This window comes from Scyliorhinus canicula, chromosome 10, assembly GCF_902713615.1.
Source record: "Scyliorhinus canicula chromosome 10, sScyCan1.1, whole genome shotgun sequence".
In the NCBI taxonomy this organism is placed as follows: domain Eukaryota; kingdom Metazoa; phylum Chordata; class Chondrichthyes; order Carcharhiniformes; family Scyliorhinidae; genus Scyliorhinus; species Scyliorhinus canicula.
In genome coordinates, this window is record NC_052155.1 from 17,823,937 (window position 1) to 17,836,434 (window position 12,498).

The 12,498-nt window shown below is 53.7% G+C and overlaps 1 protein-coding gene across 2 annotated transcripts in view; it reads left to right on the plus strand.

The window, feature by feature from the left end:
* Positions 1–12,498, plus strand: part of LOC119972251 (protein spire homolog 1-like) — a 265,885-nt gene that overhangs the window by 236,017 nt on the left and 17,370 nt on the right. For both annotated transcript variants that reach the window (XM_038808654.1, XM_038808655.1), the window contains one exon: positions 12,308–12,378. In XM_038808654.1, coding sequence (XP_038664582.1) covers positions 12,308–12,378 — 71 coding nt within the window. The remainder of the gene's footprint in view (positions 1–12,307; positions 12,379–12,498) is intronic.

The window sequence follows — 12,498 nt, forward strand, 5'->3', positions numbered from 1 at the left end:
TTTACAGTCTGCACCCTCCCTGCCAGCGACAGCGGGAGTGCATCCCATCTCCGAAACTCTCCCTTCATTTGCTCCACCACCCTGGCCAAATTTAACTTATGCAGCCTGCCCCAGTCTCGTGCCACCTGGATTCCCAAATACCGGAAATGTTCCTCAACCAGCCTAAACGGTAGCCCTCTCAATCTGTTCTCCTGGCCCCTTGCCTGGACCACAAACATTTCACTCTTGACCGTATTTAATTTGTATCCTGAGAACTGGCCGAACTCCCTCAGCATTCCCAGTATAGTTCCCATCCCGGCCACTGGGTCCGACACGTACAGGAGCAGGTCGTCTGCATAAAGAGAAACCCTGTGTTCAACCCCGCCCCTCACCATCCCCTTCCAACCCTCTGCGGCTCTCAGCGCCATCACCAGCGGCTCTATGGCCAGCGCAAACAGCAGCGGGGAGAGCGGGCAGCCCTGCCTGGTCCCTCGGTACAACCTAAAGTACTCCGACACTTCTCTGTTGGTCCTGACGCTGGCCCTCGGGGCCTGATATAATAATTTGATCCAATCCACCAATCCCTCCCCGAACCCAAACCGTCCGAGCACCTCCCATAGATAGTCCCACTCCACCCGGTCAAAGGCCTTCTCGGCGTCCATTGCCACCACTACCTCCACCTCTCTACCCGCCGGGGGCATCATTATCACGTTGAGCAATCTCCTCAGATTGGCCGCCAGCTGCTGACCTTTCACGAACCCCGTTTGATCCTCCCCAATCACCTCCGGTACACAGTCCTCCATTCTCCCCGCCAGTACCTTTGCCAGGAGCTTGGCGTCTACATTAATCAGGGAGATTGGCCTGTAGGACCCGCACACCTCCGGGTCTTTACCCTGCTTCAATATCAGAGATATGGTGGCTTGTGACATTGTCGGCGGCAGGGTCCCTCTGTCCCTTGCCTCATTGAAAACCCTCGCCAAGACCGGGCCCACCAGCTCAGAGAACTTCCTATATAACTCTACTGGGTATCCATCCGGCCCCGGGGACTTCCCCGACTGCATGGCCTTTAGGCCCCCCAATACCTCCTCTACTCTAATCGGGGCGCCCAGCTCTTCCACTTCCCCCCCCCCAACTGTTGGGAATGTTAACCCGTCCAGAAACCTTTTCATCCCCTCCGGTTCTTCCGGCGGCTCCGAAGTATACAGCTTACGATAGAAGTCCCGGAATACCCTATTCAATTCTGCCGGATCCTCCACTTTGCGCCCCCCCTCGTCCCTCACTCTACCTATTTCCCTGGCCGCCTCCCTCTTCCTGAGTCTGCTAGCCTTTTCCCCATACTCGTACACCACTCCCCTCGCCTTCCTAAGCTGTTCCACGGCCCTGCTCGTGGATAGTGCCCCCAGTTCCGCCTGTAGCCTCCGCCTTTCCCTGAGTAAAACCTCCCCTGGGATTCCGGGACTTCTGACCTCTTTCCTGGAATCTATGATTTTCAGGAGCACCATTTAAACATGTGGGCTGGGTTGGATAGCTAGCTTGCATCATGTCCCCCTGATGTGGCCAGCTTCATTGCGAGGATATGTGGGCTCTCAGCATACATAATGAGGCTTGGCCGTGAGCCAGAAATCTGTTAGCCTGAGCTCCAGAGAAAGCATTGGTTGATTGAAGCTCTGGCTCTTTGATCTATGCTGTCAATTTCATGATGTGAAAAAGGGGAGATGGTTGAGTAGTGGGAATGTCAGTGGACTGGTAAGCTCAGGTCAGTGCTCTGGGTACATGGTTCAAATCCTACCATAGCAGCTGGTAGAATAGCTCCTCTCTAATAATAACCACAAAACCGTTGTGGTTAAAAACCCATCTGCTTCACTAATGTCTTCTCAGGAAATCTGCTCTCCTTACCTGGTCTGTCTTACATGTGACTCCAGACTGACAGCTCGTTACCCATGATTCTTTACTGCCCTCTAAAATGGCCAAGTGAGCCGTTGAGTTCAAGGGCAATTAGGGTTGGGGAACAAATGCCGGCCTTGCCAGTGGTGCCCACTTGTGAGGAAATAATAAATTTTAAACATGTGTATTTACGCAAGAAACCGGTCTCCAGTGATATTGATACTTTCAAGCGTCCAGATGATTGACCCTTTCATTGGGCTATTGTAAAAAGGAATTGTTCTGAACAATGTTGTCAATTAATGATTTTTTTAAAAGAGCATTATTTACAGATCCTACTGTCACTGTAGTGTTCATTGATTTGATGAGGATGGGTATAAAACAATCTCTGCAAAGGTGGGAAAAGAAACCAGCATTTCTATTAATGGTTTCTTTTATCACCTTTGGACCATCACCTCCGGAGACCTCAAGGATTCATTCTTAGTTGTAGATGCATGGATTGTTTTATCAGAAGAGATGGTTGAGGCACCTTTTGAAGCAAAATTGGTAAATATTTGAAGCAGGTAAGGATACGGGGATATTGTGAGATTGAAAAGCAGTGGGATTAGCTGCCATTTGCTCGAGCAAAGAGCAGACATAGACACGATGGGCTGCATGGCTTGCTTTGTCCTGTGATGTGTCTGCTGGATTTTCTTTATTAGAATTAAGTGCTTATACAGATTTCTGACTTGGGGAAATTCTGTGGGTGGACTGGAATCCCTGGAGAAAAGCAAATTAATGCGGATGGTGGAATCTGAAACGAAAAGGAAAATTTCCCTTTTTTCCCGCATTTTCCCTTTCGACTGGAATCCCTGAATCTGTGGAAGTCACAACACCCCTGAGGTAGTCTGACCATTGGGTAACCGGGAGAGGGTGGGTTGTGGGCCGAGGTGGGGTGTTCTTTGAGAGGGTCGGTGCAGACTCAATGGGCCGAATGGCCTCCTTCTGCACTGTCGCGATTCTATGATTCTATGAATGGGCATGGACGTGCCGCAGCTTGGTATAGGGGGCATGAATGGTTATGGGGGTTGGTGGGGAAATCTAGTTGGCATTGGGGCATGAGAAGTCATCGGAGTTTGGGTGAGCATAACTTGGCATGGGGAGGGGGGAATAAGGTAAGTGAGGTCATAGCTTGGCCTGGAGGTGCCATGGAGGTTTTATGGGGGTCATGAAATGGCATGGGTGGGGCATGAATGGGGTATGGGGAGTGAGGGCAATGAAATGTAATGGGTGGGGCATGGGGAGTGAGGGCAATGAAATGGAATGGGTGGGGCATGGGGAGTGAGGGCAATGAAATGGAATGGGTGGGACATGGGGAGTGAGGTAGCACGGTGGCACAGTGGTTAGGACTGCTGCCTCACAGTGACGGGGACCCGGCTTTGATTATGGCCTTGTAACTGTGTGGAGTTTGCAGATTCTCCCCGTGTCTGCATAGGTTTCCTCCGGGTGCTCCGGTTTCCTCCCACCGTCCAAAGATGTACAGGTTAGGTGGATTGGCCACGCTAACTTGCCCCTTAGTGTTCAAAAGTTAGGTGGAGTTACTGGGTTATGGGATGGGGTGAGGGATGGGCCTAGATGGAGTGCTCTTTCGGAGGGTCGGTGTATACTCGATGGGCCGAATGGCCTCCTTTTGCATTGTAGGGATTCTGATTCTACAAGAAGTGAGATCCTTTCTGCTTTCCTTTTAACTGGGATGAGGCACTGAGGGGACCTTTTAAACAGCCTGTCGTCGCACCCACCAGCCCCAGTGACTGCCACCAGGTCATCTGGCTCGATAGTATCTCCCACCCGTCCCCCCACAATGAAAATCCAGTTCTTGCAGCCAGCCCTTCCCGAGGTGGGATGGACGGTTCTGAGACAGGAAATTTCCCGATTCCCACTACCCACCTTGAGGATGAAATTCCAGGCCCATCCTTTAGGTTCTCTGAAAGGTCTGAAGCACAACCTGAGATGAGTCTTCAGTAAACTTCAGGACAGCCTGATTAACCCTTTCATTATATTCTCCCCAACCCCTTATTTTGGTGTTGTGTCACCATTCTCGCGATCACAGGATGTGGGGGGTCATTAATTGCCCATCCCTAATTGCCCTTGAGAAGCCGTTGTTGTGAACCCCTGCAGTCCATGCGGTGTGGGTACATCCACTGTGCTGTTAGAGAGGGAATGGAGGTGGGATTTTGTCCTTTTACAGGGACTGGTACACCGACAGCAACTAATTAGTTGTCAGACAGGCTCAAAATGCAGCTTGGGGTCCTGCAAACATGCTAAGGTGGTGTTACCTCACCGCCCGGGCTCCCACCACTGTTACAGGGACATTACGGCTACAGCACAAAAATAAGCTATTCAGCCCATCAAAGGGAATACACGATGAACGGCAAGACCCTAGGAAGCACTGAGGATCAGGGGGGTCTTGGTGTGCATGTACACCGGTTCCTTAAGGTAGCAGGGCCGGTGGATAAAGTGGTTAAGAAGGCATATGGTATACTCTCCTTTATTAGCCGAGGCATAGAGTTTAAGAGCAGAGAGGTTATGTTGGAACTGTATAAAACATTGGTTAGGCCACAGCTAGAGTATTGTGTGCAGTTTGGAATCCACGATATAGGAGGGATGTGAAAGCACTGGGAAGGGTGCAGAGGAGATTTACTGGTGTGTTGCCTGGGCTGGAGAGTTTTAGTTATGAAGAGAGATTGGATAGACTGGGGATGTTTTCCTTGGAGCAGAGGAGATCGAGGGGGGACATGATTGAGATGTATAAAATGATGGGCATAGATAGAGTAGGCAGGAACAAACTTTTCCCCTTGGTGGAGGGTTCAATGACCAGGGGGTTATAAGGTGAGGGGCAGGAGGTTTAGAAGGGATGTGAGGAAAGGTTTTTTTACCCAGAGGGTGGTGGGAGTCTGGAACTCACTGCCTAAAAGGGTGGTGGAGGCAGAGACTGGCATAACATTTAAGAAATATTTAGATGTGCGCTTGCGATCCCAAGGCATACCAGGCTAGGGGCCAAGTCATTTTCAGGGATATCCCCTGATCTCCAAGCTGTTCGTTGTGAAATAATCAATCTCCCTCTTGGCACCCAGTGCGTATTTTCTTGCTTGAAAGTAAATGGCGAGTTTCTGTGATTCTACTGCCTGAGCCCACTTTCTGTTGCAAATCAGGAATAAAACAGTAAGCAGTTTCATTTCTGATTACTAATGAGATGCCCAGATGTTTCCACTTTGGACACCAAACTCAAGTTAGTCATTTCCTCTAAGATAACCAGAAACCCCAAAAAAGGTCAATGCTTGAATAAAAGAAATCCTCATCACGGGAATTTAGTATCATTGCCACATGCTCATCAGCAAACTTAGAAATGAAAAATATTTCAGTTCCCTAAACGCCTCCTGCGACTGCCCAGAGCATCTGAGTGTTTCCACACCGTGCCCGAGCACTCTCAGATATCTGCACCCTTTTTCAACATGTTGCAACAGAAAGTGACTCGGGAGTATTTCATGCCACCAAAATACCGTTCTGATGATATATATTGTGATAGAAATGGCCGAGGGAGGAGCGGTTTCGTTGGTCCAGGTGTCACCTTGGCTATTCATTTCTGCAGGTTTATGGGGGCCGTTAGATCCAAGTATAAACACAGCAGTTTTAATGAAACCCAGCCTGAAGGTGGGACAAACCAGTGAACTGGGATCATTCGCATGCACCGTCAAATATTAGGTAAAGCAGGGACCCCATGTAACCCTCCTTGCCCGCGTTATAGAATAAAAGGGGAGCCTGTTAAAACAGGGAAATAAATCCAATGTCATTCTGGTGGAATTGCACAAGCCCTATTTCCATACAATTAACGAGAATCACCCCACATCCAATGCCCTCCCATCATTCCCTGGCCTCCCCAACAAGTGTTCACGCTGGCACTGATTAGTACTCCTTTTAAAAATGTGAACCTGGAGGAAGGGCTTCTGAAGGGAGCTGAGGAGGTGGGTAGCCATCTTGCTCACATGCAAAGAGCCCGTGAGTGCCGGACTTGCCACCCCAGTGCTCGTGGTGGGGGGTGGTCCTCGGGTGGGGGACCCTCCTCCGGGTTGGGCCGCCATGGGAGGGTCGGCGGGGGCGGGAGGCACTAGGAGGACAACTGGGGGGGGGGGCAACCGCTGGCAGCACCACCATGCTAACCTCCGGATCATGTGTACCCGTTCCTGGGGCAACCCTCGTCTGCCCCACCGACCACCCATAACCCCCACCGACCGCCGAGGCCTCTGGCTGTGCGGCTAAAGGCTATCGCTAATAGGGAATTGGCAATCATGGTTAAGTGAGCACTTCATACAACCCAAATGGATTCCTGTGAGTGGGCGGGCCATGTAGCATGTGGGAAGCATTGCCTAGCATCCCAATCACACCTTGATGCCTGGACACTGTGCTTGAACACTGCGGGAGGCAACACCATATGCTCAACAGCCAACATCCGAACACCCAGGGGTTGGGACACAGCTTCGGGGACATGTCCACGGCCGGAGGGTGGGTGGGTGCCACAGGGAGGAGGAGAATGCCTGGAGAGATGGGCCAAGGGTTTGGGGTCGGTCCGCATTGCGGAAGAAAGTGACAGGGTCATCTTACTGGTTATGCACAATGGTGTTTATTGTATTCAACAATTCCCCACTCTGCTGCCCCCTCACCCCTACCTACCCTACCCTCTCCCCATGGTGGCCTGTGATCCTCGTTGTGCTTTGCCCTCCTAGCTCTACCACTACGTCTGGGTGTGTCCCCAGGATACACATCTGAAGAGGAGGCAGCCAGCTGCTTGTCTCATCCCATGGCCCTCGATGCCCCGGCGGGTGCCCTCTGGGGGCTCTGGACCAGAGAACACCGGCTCACTTGTTGGCGGCCGTGCCGCCCTGTCCCAAATGCTGGCTGTGAGACACGGCCTCATCAGAGGAGCTGATGGCCACCATCCCCACTCCACGGGATGGGTTCGGGTTGGCATTCGGGGCCCCCTCCTCCGGGTCAGTGCCCATAGGGATAGGGGTTCACCTTAGGATGGAGGGGCAGCTGGTACAAACCTGGCTCCCCTGCACCATCTGGGTCTGCCAGCCCTGGCAGCTCCCCATAGTCCGCACCATTATGCAGATGCCCTCGGCAATGCTCCTTAGTAACTGGGCCATGCTCTGCAGCACCTCGGCAATGCCCGCCTGCGACTGGGACAAGCTCCGCAGAGCCTCGGCCATTCCCATCTGAGAACGGGACATGTCCCACAGAACCTCATCATGGCCAGCCTGGTACTGGGTCACATCCCCAGCGAGGCGTGACCCTCAGCAATGGCTGTCCCTGACTGCGTGACACCTTGGACACCGTCACTCATGGTGCCGACGTCGTGCACCAGGCTCTTCACTGCGGACGCCACCCCAGCAGTGTTGGCCTCGGTGCCACGCATTGCCGGCGACATCTCCTGCGCCCGTAGCCTCTGGGTATGGATCTGCTGAAGTGTCGCTGGCATCTCCCTCTGAATGTCCCAGCCACTCCCAAACGTTGCTATCAGCTCCGGGTAACTATGTTCCAGAGATTCAGCATCAGGCTGGGAGCCAGCTCCTGGAATCCAGCAGATCTCCGACTGCTGCCTTGCCTGGAGGTTCCTACCTCCACCTGATGTGCATCAGCAGCTGTGTGGTGCTCACCAGATTGTGCCCCAGAAGCCTGACCACTAACCTTTCCCACCGCTGGTGGAGGGTGGGGATGACAGCTGTGCCGCGACTATCCACAGAGCTCTCCTCCAAGGTGGTCTCCTGGGAGGCTGGAGAGGTTGCCGCCCGGAATGGGCCGGCGCCATCGGCTGGAGGACCTGCGGAAGAATGGACATGTGGTCGGTGGGAGAGATGGGTCAGTCAGTAAGGCAATAACTACTCACATTTGATAGGTCCTCTGGATGGAGCCCGGTGATTCCTGACTTCTGCGGCATCCACCAGCCTCCGCGTTGGTGACCACCCTGTCCTTGGCCACACCGGTCATCTCCAGGACCCGCTCGTCTAAGGTGGTGAGGATCCTGATGACTGGCACACCACTGCCAGCCTGGGACCTCTCCCCGCGGTTGTGTGAGAGCTTTTCCTGAGGAGACACAGCGAGGTCATCTTTAGCCACATGTGTCGTTCACAGTGGTGGGAGGGGGAGTTTGAAGGTGAGGTTGGGGGGTTTGAAGGGGGTGAAAGAAGGGTTGGGATAGTTGAAGGGGGAGGAGGGTAGACACTCCTGTGGTGGGGGAAGGGTTGGGGGTTGGCATTGGTGTGTACTCACTCGTGCTGCCCAGTGTAGGTCATTGACTTTATTCCGGCTCTGGAGGCCAGTCTTCCTGCTCACCCCCCTCACTGCCACCACCACCTCGTCTCGGGCAGTACTGGCTGCCCCATGGCTGACCCTCCTGGATCCTCGGGGGAACAGGACATCCCCCCAGGCCTCCACAGCTTCCAGCAGCCTCCCCAGGTCCGAATCTTGGGGCCAGCCTCCTCGGCGCCATTGTTCGGAGCTGACTGGGATTGGCTGAGCAAGTGAAGCTTCAGTGCTGCTCGACCTCGTTACAGGGGACTGGCAAGCCTGGTGCCAACGAATCAGCTGGCGAGCTTTCATTTGCAGCGAGAAGCCCGTGAGGCCTCGTTGAGTAGACCAATTAACATTGAATAGCGTTGCTGGCCTCCTGGGCCGAGCGCTGGGAAGCCCGCGGCAGTTCCCGCTCACTGCCACACTTAGAAATATGGCGCCCTCTGTCTGTCTCTCTCTGTCTCGCTCTCTCTCTGTCTCGCCCTCTCTCTGTCTCTGTCTCTCTCTCTCTCTGTCTCGCTCTCTCTCTGTCTCGCCCTCTCTCTGTCTCTGTCTCTCTCTCTCTCTGTCTCGCTCTCTCTCTTGTCTCGCCCTCTCTCTGTCTCGCTCTCTCTCTTGTCTCACCCTCTCTCTGTCTCGCCCTCTCTCTTGTCTCGCTCTCTCTCTCTGTCTCGCTCTTTGTCTGTCTCGCTCTCCGTCTGTCTCGCTCTCTTTCTGTCTCGCTCTCTTTCTGTCTCGCTCTCTGTCTGTCTCGCTCTCTGTCTGTCTCGCTCTCTGTCTGTCTCGCTCTCTGTCTGTCTCGCTCTCTGTCTGTCTCGCTCTCTGTCTGTCTCGCTCTCTGTCTGTCTCGCTCTCTGTCTGTCTCGCTCTCTGTCTGTCTCGCTCTCTGTCTGTCTCGCTCTCTGTCTGTCTCGCCCTCTGTCTGTCTTGCCCTCTGTCTGTCTCTCCCTCTGTCTGTCTCGCTCTCTCTCTGCCTCGCTCTCTCACTGTCTCGCCCTCTCTGTCTCGCTCTCTGTGCCTCGCTCTCTCTGTGTCTCGCCCTCTCTCTGTCTCGCCCTCTCTCTGTCTGTCTCTCTCTCTCTCTCTGTCTCGCTCTCTCTCTTGTCTCGCTCTCTCTCTTGTCTCGCTCTCTCTCTGTCTCGCCCTCTGTCTCGCTCTCTCTCTCTCTCTGTCTCTCTCTCTCTCTGTCTCACTCTCTCTCTTGTCTCGCTCTCTCTCTGTGTCCCTCTCTCACTGTCTCGCTCTCTGTCTGTCTCGCTCTGTCTATCTCGCTCTCTGTCTGTCTCGCTCTCTGTCTGTCTCGCTCTCTGTCTGTCTCGCTCTCTGTCTGTCTCGCTCTCTGTCTGTCTCGCTCTCTGTCTGTCTCGCTCTCTGTCTATCTCGCTCTCTCTCTGCCTTGCTCTCTCTCTCGCTCTCTGTCTCTCTCGCTCTCTGTCTCTCTCGCTCTCTGTCTCTCTCTCGTCTTGCTCTCTCTGTCTCGCTCTCTCTCTGTCTCGCTCTCTGTCTCGCGCTCTCTCTGTCTCGCTCTCTCTGTCTCGCTCTCTCTCTTGTCACGCTCTCTCTGTTACATTTTCTACCTCGCTTTCTCTCTGTCTTGCTCTCTCTCTCTGTCTTGCTCTTTCTCTCTGTCTTGCTCTCTCTGTCTTGCTCTCTCTCTCGCTCTCTCTCTGTCTCGCTCCCTCTCTGTCTCGCTCCCTCTCTGTCTCGCTCCCTGTCTCGCTCCCTCTCTGTCTCGCTCTCTCTCTGTCTCGCCCTCTCTCTGTCTCGCCCTCTCTCTGTCTCGCTCTCTCTCTGTCTCGCCCTCTCTCAGTCTCGCCCTCTCTCAGTCTCGCCCTCTCTCTGTCTCGCCCTCTCTCTGTCTCGCCCTCTCTCTGTCTCGCTCTCTCCTGTTCGCTCTCTCTCTGTCTCGCTCTCTCTCTGTCTCGCCCTCTCTCTGTCTCGCTCCCTCTCTGTCTCGCTCCCTCTCTGTCTCGCTCTCTCTCTGTCTCGCCCTCTCTCTGTCTCTCCCTCTCTCTGTCTCGCTCTCTCTCTGTCTCGCTCCCTCTCTGTCACCCTCTCTCTGTCTCGCCCTCTCTCTGTCTCGCCCTCTCTCTGTCTCGCCCTCTCTCTGTCTCGCCCTCTCTCTGTCTCGCTCTCTCTGTCTCACCCTCTCTCTGTCTCACCCTCTCTCTGTCTCGCCCTCTCTGTCTCACCCTCTCTCTGTCTCGCCCTCTCTCTGTCTCACCCTCTCTCTGTCTCTCCCTCTCTCTGTTTCGCCCTCTCTCTGTCTCGCCCTCTCTCTGTCTCGCTCTCTCTCTGTCTCGCCCTCTCTCTGTCTCGCCCTCTCTCTGTCTCGCCCTCTCTCTGTCTCGCCCTCTCTCTGTCTCGCTCGCTCTCTGTCTCGCCCTCTCTGTCTCGCCCTCTCTGTCTCGCTCTCTCTGACTCGCTCTCTCTCTGACTCGCTCTATCTCTGTCACGCTCTCTCTGTCACGCTCTCTCTGTCACGCTCTCTCTGTCACGCTCTCTCTGTCACGTTCGCTCTCTGTCACGCTCGCTCTCTGTCACGCTCGCTCTCTGTCACGCTCTCTCTCAGTCTCGCTCTCTCTCAGTCTCGCTCTCTCTCAGTCTCGCTCTCTCTCTGTCTCGCTCTCTCTCTGTCTCACTCTCTCTCTGTCTCGCTCTCTCTCTGTCTCGCTCTCTCTCTGTCTCGCCCTCTATCTGTCTCGCCCTCTATCTGTCTCGCCCTCTCTCTGTCTCGCCCCCTCTCTGTCCCGCCCCCTCTCTGTACCGCCCTCTCTCTGTCTCGCTCTCTCTGACCCGTTCGCTCTCTCTGACCCGTCCGCTCTCTCTGTCCCGTCCGCTCTCTCTGTCCCGTTTACTCTCTCTATCCCGTTTGCTCTTTCTCTGTTTCACTCTCTATCTCGTGCTCTCTCCATCTCGTGCTCCCTCTCCATCTCGCGCTCCCTCTCCATCTCGCACTCCCTCTCCATCTCGCGCTCCCTCTCCATCTCGCGCTCCCTCTCCATCTCGCGCTCCCTCTCCATCTCGCGCTCCCTCTCCATCTCGCGCTCCCTCTCCATCTCGCGCTCCCTCTCCATCTCGTGCTCCCTCTCCATCTCGCGCTCCCTCTCCATCTCACGCTCTCTCTCCATCTCGCGCTCCCTCTCCACCTCGCGCTCCCTCTCCATCTCGCGCTCCCTCTCCATCTCGCGCTCTCTCTCCATCTCGCGCTCCCTCTCCACCTCGCGCTCCCTCTCCATCTCGCGCTCCCTCTCCATCTCGCGCTCCCTCTCTATCTCGAGCTCTCTCCATGTCGCGCTCCCTCTCCATCTCGCGCTCTCTCTCCATCTCGCGCTCCCTCTCCACCTCGCGCTCCCTCTCCATCTCGCGCTCCCTCTCTATCTATCTATCTCTCTCTCTTTCCCCCCCCCCCCCACTTCTTTAACATACACCTTAAAACCTGTCCCTTGGTTCAAGCTTTTCATCATCCTACCTAATATCTCTAAGTACTTGATGTCAAATGTTATTCCATAATGCTCCTGTGAAGCCACTATATATGTGTGAGCTGTGGCTACCTGTATAGACGCTGAATTGGGGCTGTGACGATACAAGCAGTCCTCAAACATTTACTGGATTTACTTGGGCACGATAGTTAGAATGCCACATTTGTGTCACAAGGATGAAAAACCAGCCATATAGTGTGACCTGGTGACTATCTAGTGACCACCTCTGTAGATGAAGACAGAATGAAATCGACCACAATACTGCCCACAGTCTCAAAACCTGCCTGTACTCACAGACAAACAATTGCCACTTCCATGAGGTATCTGGTTAGACAATCACACCTGCTCAGTCCCCCTTTTCCGATACTCACTAGCGTGTGGTACCAGGCGAAATCCAGAGATTCTTAGCTTCCAGGTCTTGCTTGCCAGTTTCTTTAAGGATGCTTAAGAAGCTGTTCAGCAGTCTAGAAATTGATGCTGGGTTCCTGAATTCCTAAGCCAATGGACATTCAGTGGGTTGGTAACATTTTGAAATGAAGATTTTTTTTCAACAAAATATATCTAGTCACAGTATTGGCGGTTGTTTTAATGACGTGGTATTTCTATCTGAATGTGATTTTTTTTTGCTCTCTCTGCAGTTGTGTTTCTGCTGCCGGACAAAGAGATTCTCAATATTTACCTGGTCGTACACCTGCCAATTCTGTAAAAGGTTTGTCACACACACACATCTTTGACCATTGTTCATCCAGCCGCCCCAGTTACCTCCTCACATTCTTCGAGGGTGAAGAATGAATGAAAATCGCTTATTGTCACGAGTAGGCTTCAATGA